This window comes from Apis florea, unplaced genomic scaffold (genome assembly GCF_048593485.1).
Source record: "Apis florea isolate Af1SG1 unplaced genomic scaffold, ASM4859348v1 contig_3081_pilon, whole genome shotgun sequence".
Classification (NCBI taxonomy): Eukaryota; Metazoa; Arthropoda; class Insecta; order Hymenoptera; family Apidae; genus Apis; species Apis florea.
In genome coordinates, this window is record NW_028256703.1 from 5000928 (window position 1) to 5023695 (window position 22768).

The 22768-nt window shown below is 28.9% G+C and overlaps 2 protein-coding genes and 1 non-coding gene across 13 annotated transcripts; 2 read left to right on the forward strand and 1 right to left on the reverse strand.

Moving 5' to 3' along the window:
* Positions 1-454: 454 nt before the first annotated feature.
* On the forward strand, positions 455-15573 carry nonC (serine/threonine-protein kinase Smg1). Of its 4 annotated transcripts, none has more exons than XM_086909062.1 (16): positions 455-532; positions 1890-2159; positions 2224-2447; positions 2567-2819; positions 2903-3032; positions 3106-4435; positions 4552-4708; positions 4782-5310; positions 5376-5563; positions 5665-9636; positions 9754-10027; positions 10134-10396; positions 10483-10759; positions 10827-12714; positions 12794-13819; positions 13942-15573. In XM_086909062.1, exons 2-16 carry the CDS (start codon positions 1924-1926, stop codon positions 14124-14126), a joined length of 10932 nt encoding a protein of 3643 aa, XP_086765188.1. In that variant the 5' UTR covers positions 455-532; positions 1890-1923; the 3' UTR covers positions 14127-15573. The 4 variants fall into 4 exon arrangements, with proteins under 4 accessions (XP_086765188.1, XP_012343507.1, XP_086765187.1 ...); XM_012488053.3 differs by having other exon boundaries at positions 1895-2159; XM_086909061.1 differs by lacking the exon at positions 455-532 and adding an exon at positions 1103-1562.
* Positions 15574-15869: 296 nt separating this feature from the next.
* On the reverse strand, positions 15870-22698 carry Tmf (TATA element modulatory factor). 8 transcript variants are annotated; one of them, XM_031917276.2, is made up of 12 exons: positions 22442-22690; positions 19857-21489; positions 19490-19709; positions 19309-19416; positions 18915-19193; positions 18464-18802; positions 18119-18331; positions 17881-18027; positions 17414-17806; positions 17092-17329; positions 16881-17004; positions 15870-16790 (listed from the first exon to the last, which is right to left on the reverse strand). In XM_031917276.2, exons 2-12 carry the CDS (start codon positions 21475-21477, stop codon positions 16504-16506), a joined length of 3969 nt encoding a protein of 1322 aa, XP_031773136.1. In that variant the 5' UTR covers positions 21478-21489; positions 22442-22690; the 3' UTR covers positions 15870-16503. The 8 variants fall into 8 exon arrangements, 7 of the variants coding, with proteins under 7 accessions (XP_031773136.1, XP_012343511.1, XP_012343515.1 ...); XR_001112277.3 differs by having other exon boundaries at positions 17092-17339; positions 19490-21489; positions 22442-22698; XM_012488057.3 differs by having other exon boundaries at positions 19490-21489; positions 22442-22691.
* Positions 22650-22742, forward strand: TRNAI-UAU (transfer RNA isoleucine (anticodon UAU)). The gene is given in 2 exon segments: positions 22650-22687; positions 22707-22742. It is a non-coding gene; the product is annotated as a tRNA-Ile (tRNA).
* The last annotated feature ends 26 nt before the right edge of the window (positions 22743-22768 follow it).

A 22768-nucleotide genomic window follows, 5' to 3' on the forward strand; every position in this document is an offset into this window, starting at 1 on the left:
TTTAATTTTTTGTTTTTTTCTTTCAAAATTTTTTTTGTTTTATGCCATTCAAAATTTGCACTTTTGAAACTTGTAAATGTAATATATAAAAGAAATTATTATAATTATAAAATATCTTGCAAACTACTATTTAAAATATACAATATAAATTATGACATACAAAATACAATATAAAAGAACTTATAATAAAAATATATAATATAAAATTATTGAGTTCAAGAAATTAAAAATTCTTATAATACATTATATATTTTTTTAAATAACATTATTTACAAAAATAATATATCTTATACAAATAATTTATAACATTATATATATATATATATATATTAGTAAAAGTATATTGTAATTTATATACATATATGTAAAAATATACAATATTCGTAATATGCATTGAAAACGAAGAATTGAATTCTGTAAAGGCTCATCCTCAAATATATAAAATTTAGTGAGAAAATCAATTAAAATTACTGACACGTTTTCGTTTAAGATTAAATAGTAACCTAACAAAACAAGTTATAAAACGAAAAAGGTAATAAAATATTTTTAACTGCTAAATGATATTTAAATTGGAACTATTGTAAAATAATAGTATATAATAAATATATAGTTTTAAATTATAAAAAGGTAGTGTGGCTTCCATTTGAAACAATTGTGTCAAAAATAGTGATTATGTATAATTGCGTATAACTATAAATTTATTTTTTATAAATTTCATAAGGTGTATTTGTTTATCTATAATATCATTTATTATTTTTTTATAATTTTTTGATCATATTGATCGATCTAGACCAATTGGATATCAGAGTTGATCAGGATATTATTTTAATGGTATTTTACATTGGTTTACTTTTTATTTAATCCCTTTATATTTTCATTAAACTTAATTTCATTTCCGTAAAAATGTAACGTAAATACAAAATTGTTTTAAATAATTTTTTTATAAGTGCATTGTTTATTTATTTTGTTAGAAAATTTATTATCATTTAAAATTTATATATTCAATAATTAATTTAATTATTTTTTTATATTTTTAATTTTTACTTTATTAATATATAATTCTTTTTTTTGTATATTATTTCAATAAAAATTTTAAAATAAAAAAGACATGTCAAGAATGGTACTTGATGTTTACAGAAAGCATGTCAATGAACAATGTGGAAGATACCACTCATAAATAGTGTTTAATTCATTTCAATTTCGTGGTTGGTTCTTGTGTATCCACCTAAATAAGTTAATTTAAACAGATTTCCGTATGATTTTTGGAAAATTCCAAAGAACTTTCTATTTCTATATAATAATACAGAATTAAAATTATAATATATTTTAATTTTTATTAATCCATAAATTTTTATATAAATTCTATTAATCGGTTGTTGTCGATACGGTGTGTACCTATAGATCGAACGCGTGGAGAATCGGTTACGATACTATTTCACCTTTCGATATTTCTTTTCGATTATTAGTACGAAATATTTTTCACGAGAAATCAAAGTGTGTTCCATGCAATTTCGATATTACTTTCCAAAGGAGAAATATTTAAAAAAGAACGATACGATAAAGTAGATATTGCGATACTTAATTATTTTATGAATTATCGTATCTTTTATACGTAAATAACTTGAACGTCGCTTTTACTTAACAAACTTTATAATACATTTTTAATTGTATTGTATGATTTATCTTATTTTTTCATTATTACTTTTCGTTTATTTTATGACCATTGAACTTTGTACACCAAAGATGTAGGTTCAAATAATATAACCTTAAGAATATGTGAAAGTTGCTGAATTCTGATAAATCATATTCAACTATACATATACGGTTTTTATTATTTATTGATATAAAAAATTATTATTATCCGTGATTGGTATATTATTAATGCAAAGTATAGGTCATGCAGATCATCTGCAGAGTAATGTAATGAATAGCTGTGGGAACTCTAATATTAGCACAAAGCTACGTGGATCTAAGTGTTCGGAGATACAGGAAGAATCTGTTGGTAATAATCGAGCTAATGTATTGGAGAAAGGAGATGTCAGTGTTTTGAGTGGATATAATTCAAATGATTTTAATGCTCCAAGAGGCACTTTGGTCATTTGTCCAAGAACTACAAACAACTATTCATCTGATCATAGTTTCTCCAGATTTAAGCCAAGGTAAATTAATTTTCTTATTATTAATATATTTTAATTTTTTTAATAAATATTTGCATCATTACAGAATTGGAGGTGTTCCACGCAATGAATTTCGAATGGCTCGAGGAGGTAGCTCTGGAGATCGTGCCAGAGGTGCTTTACGGGGTAGAGCCTTTAAAAAAACACCTATTGAACGTGATTCTAATACAGAAACTAGTTATTACCCTACAACTAGATCAAAATTTCAAGAATCGTTGAAAAATCAAGAAAATGTACAAGGAAAATATTATGACGACAAAAGAATAAATGGTATAAATTTTTATTTTTAAGATAATTATTAAATATAATGTTTTTATTGAATTTAAATATAAATTATAAAAATATATTTAATAAATTTAAATGTAATAAATGAATTTATCATATTATAGAAGATTCTAGAATTTCTAAACTTTTAAGAAGATTGTGTCGAGAAGATGATTATGATCATTTTATGGTGTTATGTAAACAAGCACAAGAAGGTATAATAGCACTTGAAAATCAAAGATACATAAGACGAAATTTGGATGTTATCTGTGAGAGCCTATTAGATATATTACATACTGGTCCTGGACCAGAAGCAAAATATCAAGTTGCAAAATGTTTAGGACGTATTGGATATGCAACTGAGCAGGATTTCAAACGGTAAACAAATAATTTAATAATATTTTATGTTCACAAAAAATCTTTTCATTGTAAATGAAATTTTGTGATTATTATATTTATAGATATATGGATTGGGTCTTTAATAAATATTCATTGGAACGGAAAGATGATATAAAGTGCCTTTTAATTAAATCATTTATTGAAGCTTTTAAGTTAGATGCAGAAGCACCAAGGCTGAAAGAATTTTCAGTGGTATTTAAATTTTTTTTTTGTCTCTTTTAAATTTTATTCATTAATTATTTAGAATATACCAATATGTTTTTAGCTAATGATGTCACAATTGCAATCGACGCTGGAAAATGTTAATCGATCAGACTTATTTGTAGCAACAGTGGATGCAATATTATTAATAATGGAATCTTATCCTGAAACGTTTTCAAACCATTTCCGTGATACAGTTGATATATTAGTTGGCTGGCATATTGATTCAACTCAGCAAAAAACAATTGCAACTTATGCCAGTCGTAGTTTGCAAAGATTACGAACTTTCTGGATAGCAGATTTACAATTTACTTTGACTTTATTGGGACAATTCCTGGAGGACATGGAAAGCTATGATGAAGAACTGCCTTTACCAGAATCTGGAAAAAATTCTCCTGGCGATGAAGCATCTCCGACACCTAAAGAATGTATTCGGCGTATTACATCCTTAATCTCGGTATTTAATACAGTTACGAAAAGTATATCCGAGCATTTGAATCCTAATCTTACGCCAAATGTACAGTGGTCATTTTTATCTGATTGTTTATCAAAAATGTTAAAAACAGTCGTCAAAGCGATCGAATTGGATGATGATAATGAAATCTGGGTTTCGAATTTTACTTTTACATCTGAAAGTGTCGATGAATTATTAAAATGCATTAAAAATTTGAGAGGCGTTATCCCTTTAAAAAATTCTAATAAGTCAGAAATAATTGAAGAGGATGTTATTAATATGTTTAAATCTTTGAATTTAAATAAAAATGAATTAAAAAATTTAAAACAAAATATTGAAAAAGAGATTTCATTGAAAGAAACAGAATCATTGTTAAATATTATTCGATGGATGGAATTAAAAGTAAAAAAAGATCCAGATTTAACAGAGGAGAAAGAAGAACTGATAGTTGTTGCAAATGAATGTGCATTTTTATTACTAGGTCATCTTCAGAGTCGTATAACAAAGAATCATGAATTACTTTACAAATTTATTGATCTTCAACTAAAAAGAATTAATATTTTTTGGGATGATACAATAATATCTATGTTAAATACTATTTCCAAGATAATAAAAGAAGTCTCTGCAAATTTACCTCTCGATTTAGTACACAAATTGCTTGGAAAAGATTCCGCGTTACTTAAATTGAGATTCCGTGATTCGATTTCTATTCAAAATGCCAGTCTTGGAGTATATCATAGTCTTCTTAGTCTAAAAAATATTCCGTTATTACAAGAATCATATCGCTACATATTATCGGATTTGGAAATTGCTTATAAACTTATTTTAACAGATATCGAATGTTTAGTAACAGATAATCCATTGCTTGATAATATAAAATATAAAAAGAATGATGCAGAAATCGTAGTTATTTTTCTGCTAAGAGCTCTTTCTGATATAGGTAAATATATAAAAACGAATTATATATATTATGAAACAAAGTATAATAATTATTTGAATGAAAGCAAACTGAATTTGTTATATACATTTATAATTTTGTAATCATATTTCTCGTAGCAAACGCGAGCAATTCAATCATTGGCATGTGGGCATTAAAACCGAGTATTTTGGAGCTATTGGCAGTTAAATTAAAACCTTATGACAGCAATTTATCATCAACTAGTCCATTTTTACAATATAGCATTTTATATTTGTTATATGCGCATTGTTCTAGGTAAGAGATAAGAAAAGATAATGTCTAAGATATTAGATTAGCTGTTTTAATTGTGCCATTTTTTTTATTCTAGATATAATCATTTTGTGCCGAGTTCAAGTTTAATAACTGGAACTACAGCTTGTCGTCCAATAGATATGTTTCCAGGAGCATTGGATGTACCAACAACATCACCTACTAGCGGTCATCTATCTATAATTTTAAACTTAATAGCAAAAAGTTATAATGAATACACACCAGAGCAAACTTTATTACTTCTATCAACATGGATGCAAGAAATTTGTGTACAAGCAGAAAATTATATCGGTATTTTGAGTAAAACAAAAGAATATGAGAATGTTCTTGCAAGCCTTATTTCCTGTGGAGCTACTCTCGATCGAGATATTTCTATTGCTGTTTGTGATCTCTTTGAAATTTTATTAAATGCAAAGAATGTCACTTGGAAAGAAGAAATGTATATGTCTGTCGTGGACTTAGTGATATTACATTTAACTTCACGAGATGAAATAGTACGAGATAAGTATGGCTCATTATTAACACAGGTGCCTCTAAATATTGTGATACCAAAATTCAACAAAGAGTGCTTATTATCGGAAACGAAGGTAAATTTAAAAAATTTACTTTAAAAATAAAAGGATAATTAATTTAAACATTTTGTTTTTTACAGAAATATCAGGGATTTAAAAGTTATTCAACTGAGTCTTTAATTCTTGCTCAAAGATTACATATGCGAGGAACCAATACTGGTGAAATGCAAGCACAACATTTTAAGACTTATATGGCTTTTCTATTGCAAGAGCAATATTTGGATGCATCAGAGTTATCAGAAATATTTACTTTATGTTGGCCAATTGTGTAAGTAAAAATAGTAAAATTATCATTGGATTTATTTTGATTATGATAATTAGAAAATTATATAATATATTTTATTTATTATAATATATTTTTATTTATAGATCTGAAAATGATACCACCAAGAAAATGTATCGTTTAGCACTTGCCAATCGATCCTTTCTATATTTCTGGGCTGGTTTCGAAGCAGCTCAACATTGTGTGACAAATAAACTTCGTACTCCATTAGGAAAGCCACAAGAAACGTTTACATCGATCGAAAGTGCTTTAAAAACTCTAGCACGTGAAATATCATACAGTTTTGAGGCAACAAAGAAAGAAAAACGAAGTTTAGATCATTTATTAAGCGAACATACTCGTGTGCGATTATTTATTGAATTTCTTGAACATCTTGAAAGAGTAATACATAATGCTGCAGAAGGTTGTGCAATTGCACTGTTACCGTTATCAAAGCCAGTTAGAACTTTCTTTCATACAAATAAATCGACTTGTAAAGAATGGTTGAATCGTATTCGATTAGCATTATGTGTAGTATCATTGCATTCTGGATTAGCTAGTAGCGCTTTAAGGAATAGTCAAAGATTATTAGAAGATTTAAGTAATAGCGATAATACACAGGGTATCGAATTTGAAAGAGCGACGCTCTGTACGGCACAAGCTATGGTAATGTTGGGAGAAGCAGAAGCATTACAAGGTCTTTACGTTTACACCAAAGAAAAAGAAAGAAAATTCCCTTGGTTAAAAGCTGCTATGGAAGAAGCTGCAAATCGCTATGAATCTGCTGCTGAAGCATACAAATTAATTATTGAGGAACATATACGTATTGTAAACAATCGATCTGGAAGAGATATAGATCATGAAGAAGAAGGAGAAGATTTGACCGATGGAATTAGCACTAATGGTGCTGATGGCACTAGCGGAAATGAGGAAGTTTCTGATGGAAAAAATAAATGTTTCAAATCTGAAGGGGATAATCAAGTACTTGGTTTTTGTATGCAACGATTATCCCATTGTTATGAAGCTGTTAGTGATTGGTCTCAATTAGAGATTTGGAAACTGCAAGAAACTGAAATTCTTGGACGAGATAAAAATGCCATTCTTAAAAAACAATTAATAATAGAAAACAATACTTCTCGACAAGCGAAATGTTTGAAAAAGTTCGAGAATAATGAAAGTATATGTCTAGACGATTTAACTGATTGGAATTTACTGGATGACAGAATTGGTAAAGCAGGAAATCGGAGTTGTGCTAAAACACTAATCGAATGTGGAAATACATTAACCAATATTGCACTTAGGATTTATATGAACGATTATAAAGATTATTTTGAGGAAGAAATTGAACGATGTCGAAGAGTAGCAGCTAAAACTATGGAGGAAGGTCTAAGAAATGTTCCTTCGGAATATTTAAATGAATCTGTATTAATACGATTTTCGACAGATGGATTGAAAAATATGTTGTCTGGCAAAGAAGAAAATATATTCGATCTATATAAAAGTGAAAAACTTGATCATATGGATTCAAACATATTGACACGAATTTTATGGTGGTCAGATTACTTCGGAAGAACAAAAAAGAATAATAGTCTTGAAATGCGGTTAGATAACAATGAAGTAGCTGATTTACGACTACATATCGTTCGAATTGCAAGAAAGGAAGGTAACTTTGAGTTGGCGAAACGAGAACTTCTCAATTATTTGAGATCTGAACGAGAACTTTGTCAATTTGAAGGAATCGAACGAAATTATATTAATTCTGATTTCGATCAAATAACCGATGATATTCTAAAGAATGTGATGCATGTAAAGTGGTCAAAAAATAATATACGTGCATTTCGTGAATTTTCAAAATTATTATACGATATGGAACGAGTCAATAAAGCGTTAAAAGTATGTAGTGCAACTGCACTTGGAATATCTCGAACTATTGTTGATGGAGAACAATCGGATGATTTACGTGAGAATGGTACAATTCTTCTTTTAACTCTTGGTAAGTGGATACAACAAGAAGTTGGTAATGTCGAAAACGGTCAGTTGGAACAATTACTTGAATTTGAAGCTACTCATAACGATGGTCTGATGAATAAGCTATTTGGACCCACCACGAGTTCAATACCAGTTTCGGATATGATAATCGGTAGATTAACACAACTTGGTGTAAATCAATGTCCAGATTTACCACTTGCATGGTGTAGTTTCGCAAGTTGGTGTTATAAATGGGGTAGAAAGATTGTGGATAATTCGAATTCAGGTCAATTAACTGATGCGGATAGAGCGACCATACGAGATTTATTGCCATTTGATACGAGTGAATCCGATTTGAATACCATTTTTTCAATTTTGTCTCAAAGTAAAACAATTCCTGAAGACGAAGGTGAAATAACAGATACTACTAATGATGTTAATACTTCAGATATGATAGAAAATCAATTACGTAACGTGCCAATATTAAATCGTGTTAGCATTGATCATCTTGCAATGTTGGTCGATATCTGGAGACAAGCACAAAAGAGAATTTACTCATATTATGAGCTTTCTGCAAACGCGTATTTCAAATATTTGCAACTTGCCGCAATTAAAGAGGCCAACGATTGTGCTACTATCACAGCTACGCTTAGATTACTACGATTAGTTGTAAAACACGCTCTCGAATTACAAAATGTTTTAGAGTCTGGACTTTCTTCGACTCCTACTGCTCCATGGAAAGAAATAATACCGCAACTATTTTCAAGACTTAGTCATCCTGAATCTTATGTACGGACTCGAGTATCTGAATTATTATGCAGAGTTGCGGAGAATTCGCCACATTTGATCACCTTTCCAGCGGTAGTTGGAGCAGTTTCTGGTCAAAAGAAAAATTGTGATAAAGTTCTTTATGAGAAAACGGAAACTGATTCATCTCAAAATGATTTAGATTTTATCGAAGAAGAAGAAGAAGTAGGTACTGAAAGTTCTACTATAGCTTATCAAGATGAACAAGAAAAATTTATGGATTGCTGTTTTTCACAATTAGTAGATTGCTTATCAAACAGAATTCAAGATTCTATTGAACAAGTAAAAATACTCGTTAGAGAATTGCGTCGAATTACATTGCTATGGGATGAGTTATGGTTAGCAACGCTATGTCAACATCATACTGAAATTTCTAAGCGATTTGAGCAATTAGAAATGGAAGTACAAAAAGTACAAGATAATGCTTGGTTGAATATTGAAGAAAAAGATAAATTAATTGCGGAAAAACACCGAATTATATTGAAACCAATAGTTTTTATATTAGAAAATCTTTCGGCTATGACTTCTGTCCCAGCGGAAACACCGCATGAAAAAAGTTTTCAGGAAAAATTTGGTCCATCAATAGAAGAAGCTATTAGCAAATTAAATAATCCTAAGAATCCTGCGAAACCACAGATTGCGAGTATATGTTTGAAACAATTGGAAGGAAAATTAGCTCAACGTGTCCATAGGCGGGCTGCGTATTCTCTCTCGATGAACGATATCAGTCCTGTGTTATCTAATTTACGAAATACATGTATTGCTATGCCAGGTGTTGCTGCAAATGATAATAAAATTGTTACCATAGAATCTGTAGATAATAATGTTCAAATATTGCCAACTAAGACAAAACCGAAAAAGCTCATGTTTCATGGTTCCGATGGACATGTTTATACGTATTTATTTAAAGGTCTGGAAGATCTTCATTTGGATGAAAGAATCATGCAATTCTTAAATATATGCAACACTATGATGTTAAAAAAAGGAGATTCAAAAAAAGTATATAGGGCACGTCATTATTCGGTTATACCATTAGGTCCACGATCAGGTTTAATACAATGGGTTGATGGTGTGACACCCTTATTCGTTCTATACAAGAGATGGCAACAAAGAGAGAGCGCAATGCTCAATAAAACTGGTAGTTCGGCGGTATTAAGACCATCTGAATTATTCTACAACAAATTAACTCCACTCTTAAAAGAACGAGGAATTGCTTTAGAAAATAGAAAAGAATGGCCAGTTCAAGTTTTGAAACAAGTTTTAGCTGATTTAATGGCTGAAACTCCTAAAGATTTGTTGGCAAAGTTAGTTCTCTTTTCTTTCCTTATACTTAATTCTTATCTTTCTATTTTCTAATTATTTTTTTTTTTTATATAGAAAAATTATTAACAATATTTTTTAATTTTTATTTATCATTGTAGGGAAATTTGGTGTAATAGTATAAATGCTGGAAGTTGGTGGCAAGCAACCAAAAATTATTCTTATTCAGTAGCTGTAATGTCGATTATTGGTTATATTATTGGTCTTGGTGATAGACATTTAGATAATGTGTTAGTTGATTTAAATACAGGCGAGGTTGTTCATATTGATTATAATGTTTGTTTTGAGAAAGGTAAAACATTACGCGTGCCAGAAAAAGTGCCATTTAGAATGACTCCAAATATCAAAACAGCTCTAGGAGTAACTGGAGTCGAGGTATGATAATTCATTATTTTATTATAAATCAGTGATATATAACTAATATGATAATTATAAATGAGTATTATAAATGAGTATTACACAATTAAAATGTATGTTTTAGGGTATATTTCGTTTAGCTTGCGAACATACACTTCGAGTAATGCGCCGAGGACGAGAAACTTTATTAACTTTGTTAGAAGCGTTTATATATGATCCTCTAGTTGATTGGCGAGCTGGTGCGGATAATAGTATTGCAAGTTATGGAGCTTGCCAAGCTAGAGCACGATGTACAGGAATTGGAAGGAAACAGTTGGAACAAGAATTGACACGGGCAATGTTTGCCGTTCGAACAGCAGAAATGCGTGCCGAATGGTTAGCAAATAGGTTGGTGTTCATAAATAAAAAAATTTTATTTTTATATTTTCTATAATAATTGATATAATTATATTAATCAATTCTTTGATATTTAGAGATGAATTGGTAAAGATTTTTCCATTATTATGCCACCAATTGAATTGCTGGGTAGAAGCAACAGATATTACACGCCAGTGTCAAGATTTACTTCAAGATCGTCATCAACAACTTGCTTTAGTAAAGGAAGCACAGGCAATGGGACGTAATCATCCATTATACTCCGTAATAAAGCGTTATAATTCTTTTAAGAGAGCTCGTGATGCTCATGAAAAAGCAAAAAGTGGATTAAAAGAAAAAATCGAAGATTGTGAAAAACAGATTAATATGCACAATGTAAGCTTACGATTAATTCCCTTATTTTTTCTAACTTGAAAAATCTAATATTATTTCGTAATTTTAGATGGCACTTTCCTCTGTACGTGGTCCACAATTAGGACAGTGGTTGGCAGAATTGGGAACTTCTACAAATCAAGAAGATCACGTAGTTTTTGATCTTGTTAAAGAATTCTTACAAAATGCTGGCCAAAGTCAAATGATCCTTCAATGTGAACAATCGGAAAATGAATTAACTCAATTAGCTACGCAACAATCTATTTTAATTCGAAATTGTTTGGATTTATTGAGCCAATATTCAGCAATTTGCAGTCTCTATCCATTGAGTAATATGTCGCAACATCGTACAGTACTTTATCATGGTTGGGCTAATAAACTTTTAAATACTGGAAGTGTCGAAACTTGTCGCGAAGTTATGATGCAATTTGAGAATACTTTTGATCCAATAAAAAATCCTAATAATCAACAAATTCAACAAATAATAACATTTTCTTATCAGATGCAAGCAATTTTAAATGAAGCAAATGAAAGATTAAAAAAAGCATATGAAAGGATGGTTTCAGAAGGTTTACCAGATTCAGTTACTAGAATAGAAAAAACATATGGAGAATCAAGAGTACAAATTCAAAGCTTTCTGAGACGAGAAAAAGGAGCAGAAAAGGCACTTGAATGCGTTAACATAACTGCACTTTGTGCTCTAAATAAAAGATATTTAATTATGGAAGGTGCTGCTAAATGTGCAGGAGATTGTTTAGTTGATCTTACGTCTAGAGAAGGAGATTGGTTTTTAGATGAGATGCGTTTAATGTCATCGTTAATCGCTGAACTTGTCAGTTTAATACCTGAATGTCATAAAGCAAACAATGATCCTAAAATATCTCTTATATTAAAATGTTTAAGAGGATCTGATTGTATATATAAAGGGTTACAAGAACTTAATTATAATTTCCATACAATTATTTTGCCTGAAGCGATGAAAACGATCATAACAGAAGAACCAACTATAATTAGAATGATAGGAGAATTAACCGAAATAATTGTATCATCCGGTATACCTCTTAGTGAAATCTTAGGTCAGTTGGAAATGCACTTAAGATTTACTGTAATGGAAATGGAAAGTCCTCATGCAATGATACAAAATGTTGTAAATAATATGAGATTAAGATTCGAAGCATTATTATCTCGACCTGCCGAAATTCAAGAACCGAATCAAGATGAAACATTGACGCCTGGTCAAATGCTTTTAATGGGTTTCAATGGTTTGTTTGAAAAGCTTCAGATGGAAGGTAACGCGTTAATTGCTACTTTGAATACGCTGGATATACCTCCATCTTGGAGAAAAATTGATCAGATTCGGGAAGCAAAAGAAATGTCCGCACCTATATTCAATAAAACAGCTTGTCAAGTATTAGAGGATATATTTTTAGTTAAACGTTTGCACACTATACAAGAATTTTTTATGATGTGTAGAGATATTGCAACTGCATTCAAGGGCGGTTTAGCAAATATTTATGATGACGAGAGATTAAATAAACCTATAAGAATTTTTACAGCGGATTACGTATCAAGACAATTGCTTGGTGTTACCTCTCAAACATTAGCTATTGCACTTTGCTTTTTATTACAGAGAATGGGTTTAAGTGTAACTACTGAAATTGAACAGCGAGATATTGGAGCTGAAAGTAAAGTTTCTATAGAAGAATTGTGTAGAAAGGTCGTCGATCTTTGTTTGAAGAGAGGTTTCTTTTCTGGATCTGTTCTTGCTCAAGCTAGTGCACTTAGTAGTACTTTAGAAAGTGCTTGGCGAAGAAAACAAAGTGCCAAATTCGCTCAACAGTGTGTTGAAGTAGCTAGAGCTAGCATGCAGAGACTTCAATTACAACTAACAGCTCATCACTGGTTACACGAAGACAGTTTATTGATTAGATCAAATGTTAATTTAATGAATCCTTTGAGTAAGTTCTTTTTAATTTTATATCAGAATTATTCATTTTTGTTTTTAAATATTTATATTCTATATATTTTTATTTTTAGATCGATCTGGATTCATGTTAGAACTCCGAAAAACAGCGACAGCACTTTCTGCTTTACAATCTCGTGTATGCGAGGCACGAGATCAACAACAAAATCTGGTTTCTAGCGCAGTGCAACGATTGAAATGGGCTGCTGGAGCGAATCCTGCTCTTGGAGAAGTTATGTCTGCATTCGATAATGCAGTCCTCTCATCTTGTGAAAAATTAACTCGTCAACACAATCTTGCAACTAGTGTTATTAATACTTGTAATTCTATATTACATTATGAGGCTTTAAGAACTAGAACATCAGAAAGTGTGACACATGACACAAATTTTGTCAAATTAATTAAGCATTGGGAAGAAAGTTGTATTTTGACGATAAATCTAAATATAACTGTAACTGCAATTGAAGAGAGCCTTGTCGAATTATTACATATGGAAAGCAATGTTGATATGAATTGGTTAAAGCAAGCCGAAAGATTTATCTCAGAAGCAATACTTGATGTACAAAAGAAATTACAAGAAAAACAAGAAGGTTTGCTTTCTGCTCAAGAACGTTTGAGAGAACAAGTATCAAATTTGCAAAGTGTATTAACCGAACATCACAGATTAATGTCAGATGTTCGAATTTTATTACGAACTATGGTAAAACAAGAAAATATTGATGGCCTACAAGAATTTCTTTCTTCATATCGATCTTTCACAGAAAGCATATCGGCGATCGTAAAAGAACTTGAATCCGATAGTTTAGATGCAAACAGAGGAAGGTCAATTAAAGAAGAATTAGAAAATATGACGACTGTAGCACCAAATTTATACAATGAATTATTAGAGTTTGCCAATGAAAAGAAACCAAATCCAAAAATATCTGAAAAACAAAGAGAGATAGATAAAGAAAAAGAAAGAGAACGTGAGCGAGAAAGTGAAACCGAAAATTTAATACTTGGTTCGATAAAGAAGAAAGGAAAGTTAATGAGACAAGAGGGTGTCTGTTATAGTCCTAGGAAAGGAATACCACCAATTCGAGATCCAACTACAGGCAAAGGTAAGCTTAATTTAACTAAACTTAATTATAATTTCATGAAATTATTTAAATTTTTTTTATTCTTTTTTCTTTCTTTTTCTATTTTTCTTTTATATAAATTTATATATATATATTTTTTACAGCTGTTCAAGAGCGAAATGCGTATGCGCTAAATGTTTGGCATCGTGTACGAATGAAGCTTGAAGGATGTGATCCTCATCCAACAAGAAAGTATACAACGGCTGAACAAGTGGAATATGTGATACGTGAAGCTCAGAGCACCGATAATTTAGCCCTTTTATATGAGGGTTGGACACCATGGGTCTGAAGGAAAAAAGATTGACGCATTCGCGTCGATGGTTTAATGCTCGTTAGACTCGGTACTCGACTTCGTACCGTTCCTCGCTCTATGCTCGATAGAGACAGCTCTCTGTCCGATCAGGTGTGAAGTACATCTTCGTTGTCACCTGAAAGAGAAAGTTCATGTCTGTAAGGATGCCGTTTAAGTTCGGCAGCGCGCACTTGCATACAGAGAAATTCTTGCGCGATTTACGATCGAACTTTGATTCTGGCACCGGTTCTATGATTATCTCAAAAATCTCTTGTTAACAATGCATACCATCTGATCCAAAGTTTCTTCTTTCCCATTTTCCGTCAACGTAATCTTTGTGTATTTTCCTTCATAAAGCAATTTTGTCTGGTCATAATAGACTAACATACAGTAGCCAAGAGACAAAAGAAACAGAATTAAAAGAAATATGCGCGCATATTATTATGGACAAAGCATCAGAGTATGCTTTGTCTAACATATTGAAAGTTGAGAGGAAGAAAATATAAACCAACATACAATTTTGAATCAAAGACAACAGTCTAATTACATATATTGCTTGAATGTTTAAATGTTGATATTAGATTTGGAAAAAACATAGAATCTACCGCATCTTTAAAATGATGAGAAGTAACAAGAGAAATTTTTGACAATGATGCGGAGAAGCTCGATAATGATTAACGCGTCGATGGTGACACGTTAACTGCCACAAGTATTCATTCAAAAGAGAAACTCTTTTTTTAATAATCTGTTATTTCTTATTTTTTTCTTTTAGCAAATGTATCAATTGGTTGAATTTTATGATTATAAATTAATCTTGGAAGAGAATGTATATAACATTCAAGAAAAAGACATATTTGGAAAATTAAAGCGGGACCAAGAACGATATGTCACTGTCGAGACGCGTATAAGGTAAAAGAGATTCATTATTGAGATGCTGGATGAAAAACAAAGCGTATTTTTCGTGTTCGTATTCGCTACTCGATATTAATGTAACTCATCATGACCAGCATTTGTACTTTTTTTTCCTGAAGTGGGAGTACATGTTTTTCCAAAATTTCAATCGATAATTGTTCAAATCATACAATTTACTGTATTATGTTTATATTTGGTAGAATTCATCATATTCTTTACTGCAAGTTTATTTCACAAATATTATATAATGTTCATAATAATCAGTCATCAATCTACAATAGTTTATAAGAAAGAAAATGTCAAGAAAAAAATGATATTACAAATATATATGATACAAAATTTATTCTTTTTCATATTAAAATGTGATCAAAGCGGTGCTTGATTATAGTTTTCCCTTTTTTCTTTTTTTTTTTTCTTAAGGGAAAGAGGGAGAGAAAGAAGTCGTACGTTATAATCAATAAAATTTATGGTATGTATAAAAATTATGAAAAAGATGTATTCCCTTTGGTTTAATTACACTTTTGAGAAACAATCATGACTACTATTCATTTATTCTAGACCTCAATTAAATGTACAATGATTTTTTCTTATTCTGTCTTTTTTTTTTTTTTTGATTATATATCATCGTTTGATGCCTGTCGAAACTATTTTCTATAATTTTCTCTTTTAATTTATTTTATTTCAATTTTCGTGAATATCTTAAAATACAGATTGTACATTTTTGTCTAAAATTTTTACCTTCATTTCTCCTATCTCGATTAAAATCATAAACTATTGTTATATTAGTGAAATAAAAAAAAAAAATATATAGGTTTTAATAAAGAAAAATTTTTCTTTAATAAATTATATTATAATTCAATTCTATATTACAATAGTGAAAACTTTAAAGTTATATTACATTTTATGTCACGTTGTTTCTTTTACCCAAATTGTATGCAGTATATATATATATGCATAAATGTACGCATAATGATTAATTTCAACAATTAATGAAATAATAGTGATAATTGCAATATAAATAAAATTTCATATTGCATTTTACAATTTTACTGAAACTGATGATTTAATTAATTAAATCACATTAAACTAAAATTGTAGCTAAATTAATTAATTTGTGAATTAATGTAATTACAGAAATTCAAATCATCTGCAAATTTAGTGAAAAAAAAAATCTCGAATTTTCTAAAAGTATTTTCTGTAAAATGAACATTTATATAAAATATAAACAAACATAATTTTATTTTATTTAATTAAATTTGAAACTTTAAATCTTTTAATTAATACAATTTTTCTCACATCAGTCTCTTCCTTTACTTGTCTTAAACTTCAACAACTTCATTACAACACAATGTAATATTATTGGGAAACTTATAGTAATATTTATATCATTATGAAGTATTAATTTTTTCATAATTCTAAATCTATTGTATTAAATAATTCAATCAACTTTTATTTAAAAATTTCAAGTATCTCGTTTTAAAAGTTGATCAATTTGAGTTTTATACATCTCTTTGACATCTTGTAGATCCAAACGTAATTCTTGATTTTCCTCCATTTTTTCACCATACATTTGTAACAATGCATCATATCTAGTTTGTATTTCTTGTAAACTTTCATTTAAAACTGCAACATTCATAACTTTAACATTTAATTCTTCTATTTTTAAAGTTAATGTAGATAATTCTGAATTTAACACGTCTCTTTCTATATTACGTCGCGATAATTCCCATTGAAGTTGTTGAATTTCACCTAAAAACTCAAGCGAATAATTAATATTTTCAATTTACTAAAACAAATATAGTTTGCTATTAATATATATATATATATTTAAACATATACCATCTTTTTGTTTCAGTTGAGCTTGTAAATTCTCAAATATAGAAGTACTACTAGATCCTGTTCTGATACTATCAAATGTCATTGCATAACTTTCAGATTTGTTTTCGGCAGTAGAATTATATAACTGAAACAAAGAAAGAAAAAAGAAAAGAAATAAAATTTTTCAACATTTTATTAAAAAAATAAGATAATTATTGTGTATAGTTATTACCGGCCAAATACTGTCTATAGTATTTACAGAATCTTCTTCTGTGCTAGTGCTAGGGCTAAGTCGTTCATTATCTTCAATATTTTGTTGTTGCTCTGACATTGCATGATTTTTTCTTCTTTCTGCATCTGTAGCTGCTTTTTCTATAGATAATTTATTTTCTAACGCAACAATTTCTCTTTTTAACTCCATTATTTCTGTAGAGTGAGATTGTTCAAGAGTTTCTATCATTTGTCGCTGCCTGCAAACAACTGTGTTTCCATCGATTTTTTCATTTACAATTAGACAAAATATTTCCAAACCAAAGATCGCAAATTTTTCTTACCGCATATTTTGTTCAGCAAATTTTTCTTTTTGTATCACTAATTCATCGTATAATTCTTGTAATCGTTTTCTTTCGTTTTCTTTAACAGTAAACTTAGTTTCTAACTGAGATATCTTTGACTTTAAATTAATATTCTCCTCTTTAAGATAACGATCTGTTTCGAGTAAATTTTCTACTTTTGTCTGTAATTCAATATTTTTTTCTGATAATGTTTTCTCCTGTTTCATAAAACTATTAGATTTATGTAACAAATTTGCTTGAAGTTGTTCCAATTGTCTCAATAATGGTTTTGTGGCCATTGATACAGATTCTGAAAGTTCTTCACTTCTAGCTTCGGCCGCTTCTAAGCGCTTTAATAATTCACTATTTTCATGCTTTAGAAATTCTTCTTTCCTATATAGAACATAAAAAAAGAAAAAATAAATAAATTAACCATTGTTTAAAATGAATAATAATTAGATATTTACTTAACATGCATTTCTTCAGATTCTCTTAATTTAATTTTTAATTCTTCTACTTGTGCAAGTAATTGACACGATTCTCCAACATTAGTTGTTGCTTCTTTCAATTCCACTTCTGTTGCTGCTAAAATTTTTTTTGTTTCAGATAGTTCTCTGAAAGATTATAATCTCATAATTATATATAGTTATAAATATTATTATTGGTATATAATATAATATTTTACTAGTGTCTAACAGTACTAACATTTTTGTAGTGTCTAAATTTTTTTTATAATTATCTGCATTATGCATCATATTCTCTAATTGCTTTTGTAATGTCGTTATTTCTTTCTCTAATGTTTTTGTTCGTGCTGTTAATGAATAAACAGCATCTATTTGAGATAATTCAACTTCTTCTTTTGCGCGCAATGATCTTTTTAGACGTTCTAATTCTGAAATTTGTTCTTCTATTTGTTCTCTGTAATAATGCATATATTGAATGTTAAAATATTGTAACTTTTTAATAATATCTGTTATTTATTTCCATTTGTTTTTTTATTTTCTATTTATCTTCTTCAATTAATGAAAACAAAAGAAAGATGTTACGTACTTTTGACTTTTTATTAAAGTATCATTTTCTTTTTCCTTAACACGTAATTTTTTAATAATGTTGCTATGTTGAAGCTGTTGTTTGCTTAATTTTTCTCCTTCTTCTCTAAGTTCCTTAATAATTTCATCTTTTTCAGCATTTAAAGTAGACAATTCTTGAGATGACAAACGCGTAGCTGCTTCTACTTTCAACTGTTCCAAATTTTTTCTTAATGAATCTCGTTCTCGTATTGCTTGCTGAAATTTTCTTTCTAAGGCAGAAAGCCGTTGCGTATATTCATCAGTAATTTGATTTATATTTTGATTTTGCTCTGCATGTTTTTCAAAGTTATCAAGTTGTCTATATAAAAAAAAAAGATAAATAAAAAATTATGATAATATCATAATAATATTCTGAAGAAATAAAAGAATAACTATACATTCTTTAGTCATACATACTTTTTTGAACTTACTTTTTCAAATTATTATTTTGTTCATGCAATTCCATATTCATTCTGCTAACATCAATAAGTTTTGATTCTCTAGCTTCTAATATTTCTGTCATTTCTTGTATACGTTTTAATAATTTTTCAATTTCAAGATTTGCTTCATCAGATCCTACACTAATTTCACTCAATTCTCTTGAATGTCCTTTAGTTTTTAATGTCTTCAATAAAAGATCGCCGCCTTTTGCTGATTGTAGTTTTGCCAAATTTTGTCGTGATTGTATAGAACTTGAATCACCGTTTGGACTTTTTTTAAAAAGAAATTATTTGCTATTAAACTCGGAAAAAATTGATTATAATTGTAAACTATATATACAGTTATAAAATAAAATTACACATAATTATTATTTTATAGTCATACCTATACCTGGATATAATTTCAATATCGCTAGAAGTAGTAGTTTCCAATTCATCTCCACTAGTATGACCACTAGTTTGATCAGAGCCAATTTTTACTAGATCAGATCGACTATAATAAATAAAATCAAATTTATATTTGAAATTATTATAATTATATTATAAAGGCTTATTAGATATAATACCTCTCTGATGAAATAGGAGAATTTTCTCGAGGCATTTCCGTACCTTGTATTTCTGCCTCAATAATTTCAGTTCCTTTTTCAATCATTGCATCTTCTAACATTGTCTTTACATATGAACTAGAGTTTAAAGGTGCTTGTAAATCTCTTCCTTCTGATTTATGAATCAATTGTGGATTTTCTTCTGAACTACTCTCTATTAAAGTACCTTCACAACTTGAATCTGTTGAAATTAAGACTTGATCTGAAACTTCTATCTTTTCTGATTTAAATAGGTGACTAATTTCAATAGAATGTTCTGTTTCTGTAGGTTCTATAGTAGAATTTATTAATCGATCAAAACTCTTTCGATCGGGTTCAGATATTTTACCTGCTCCATCAAAATATTCTGGCTTACGGATTGGTTGCGTTGTAATTGCTTCAATTGGTAAATGTAAATTATGTTTTTCAGTTAAAGAATCAAGATTCAAATCCAGTTTTATATCTGTATTAGTTTTTTTTAAAGTTAGCTTACTATCTAAACATAAATCATATATTTTTTCATTTGGTAAAACACCACTAGATATTTCCACTTTATTCTTCACTTGCTCTTTTTGCTGAAGCGTTTCTAACATTGTTATAACTGTACTTTCTGATGTAGAAGTATAAGAATCTTCTGCTAAGCTTACTTCATCTTTCTCATCAGAATAAGATATTGTTTCTACATTTTCTGGTAAAACTTTCATTGAATGTCCAGTGGATAGACTTTTATGTAATTGTGATTCAATTTCTAGATATGTTTCTGTTGATGATTGCTCATCCATATTGCTTATATATAAATTTTCATGCAATGTTTTGACTTCTTCCATTGGAGATTCATATGGCGAAATATCAGAAGATGATGGATTTATCACATTTTCTTTACTTATAATTTGAGGAACATTGATATCATCCCAACATGGAGTCACTGAATCATCTCGATCTAAAATAGATGATGAATCAGAATTTTTTTGATCTATAGGAGATAAATAAGGGCTGGTATCACTTTTCCAATCTCCTAACACTTCCACAGAACTTGGTGATGTTACTAAACTATCTGGTAGAATTTCTACAGACTCGGAATTAACTTTAGTTCCTGTAGCTGGACTTGCCAAATTACTAACAGAACAACTGTCTGAATCAGGAGATGTAGTACATTCGGTATTAGATCGAGAACCAAGAATTTCAACACTCTCCAAACTTTTCTTATCATTTTCTGGAGATACAAAGGATAATCTATTAGATGTGGAGACAGGAGAATCTGAATCATATTCGCGAATTTCTTTATCTTCAGATCTCATTTTTACATCTTCCATTTTAATATTAATATTAATATCTTTCATTTCCTTTGAAGAATATTCTACTATTTTAGGATTATTTATATTAGTATTTGAACAATCATTAACTTCATCATCTTTGGCAAAAGTTATACTTGTATCAATTGTTTCTAATGAAATTACTTGTTTTAGATCATTACATGTATTAACATCTTGACTAAGAACATTTTGATCATGAATATTTTTCTCTTTGCAAATTTCTGCTTGTTTAGATTCTTTCCTAGGATTCAATGATTTAATTTTATAATCTTCTGAAAATGATGATGAAGATACAAGTTTTTTTTCATTTTCAATAGGTGTACTTTGTAAAGATTTGGAATGAGCATTGGGTTTTGCATTGTGATCCATTTCATTAAATTTTGGTGATTCAAAAAATGATCCAGTAAAACTACCCCATATACTACTTGTAGCTTCTTGTTTGGATTCTTTCATTTTATCACGATGTGGCTGAACATCATGATGAACATCACTTTTTAATCCCCATGATGCAAAAAAATCTGATGTATCCTCCGTGTGACTTTCCAATGGTTTTTGATCCTCATCTTTGATATCTAGTGCCTTATCAATTGTTTTCTGAGCTTCTTTCAAAGCAGACTTAGCCAAATTGGCAAATCCGGTGGCATCAAACCAGCTCATTCTTTATTATATCTAAGAGAATATAATCATGATAAATATAAAAAAAATGAATAATATTAAAATTATATATTTTTGTTAAACATTTATTATACTACTTTAAAATTGTATGAGAAACTAATTTTACAAAAAAGAAAACAAAAAGAAAACAATATAATAATTAGAGGTTAGAATATATAAAATAATATTTAAATTTACATTTGACATTATTTTTCATATATACTTGAAAATCCATGTATATAATAAATTAAAAAAGAATTACACAATTTATAATTAAAATGAAATATAATGGGAAATTGGTGTTCCTATTTTTGTGCTAAAAATTCGATAAGAAAGCAAAAGACACAGCGTTTAGCACTATATTTTGACGTATATACTGTCATATATTATATTTGACATTAATTTAAAATTATTAACATTATCGTATTAATTTATTTTATGAAGAAAATATTTAATTACTAATAATATCAATTAAACAATTTAAATAAGAGAAAAAATTTATTTACTTACACATATTTATTTGTATATTGTTTTAGAAAATTTTGTAAAATATAAAATTAGTGAAATTAAAAAAATAAAAAATCGAGAATAAAATGATCTTGAAGTATTTTTACCACGAATTCATACTAATTATTATATTAAACGAAAATAATGATATTCACATGATAACATATTTTATAAATATTCTTTTTGCATAATAAGTTATAATAATTAAATATATGTATAATTTGTTAAAATTTATATAATACAAATATACAAAAAGAAGAAAAAATATGGAAAAGATAAAATTTATTAAGTACTTGATGATAACAGTATACTTGCATTCTATTTCTCTTTTGGAATAATTTTATAAATAATAAAATACTCGATACTTTTTATTAATTTTTAATATTTGTATTGTATTTCGATTTGCCAACAAGATATACTTACAAATTATACTATCTATCTATTATGTATATGTACTTACACATGAATGTAGTTTATCGATGCTTTCAATCATAAAAAGTTTTTCTTTTCACAAGGACTATACATTTTTCTTATTAAAATTTTCTTCTTTGACATCATAAACAACAAACTATAGTTAAGTAAATGCAATGCTTTGTAATATAATATATTTTTTTCAATTCAATAATAGAAGTGCTGAAAATTGTTCTTAGAGAGAAATATTTTCAACAGCTCCAGTGGCGCAATTGGTTAGCGCACGGTACTTATAAGACAGTGAATCGTGAGCAATGCCGGGGTTGTGAGTTCGAGCCTCACCTGGAGCAGTTTTTTTTATTTCGAAATTATTCTC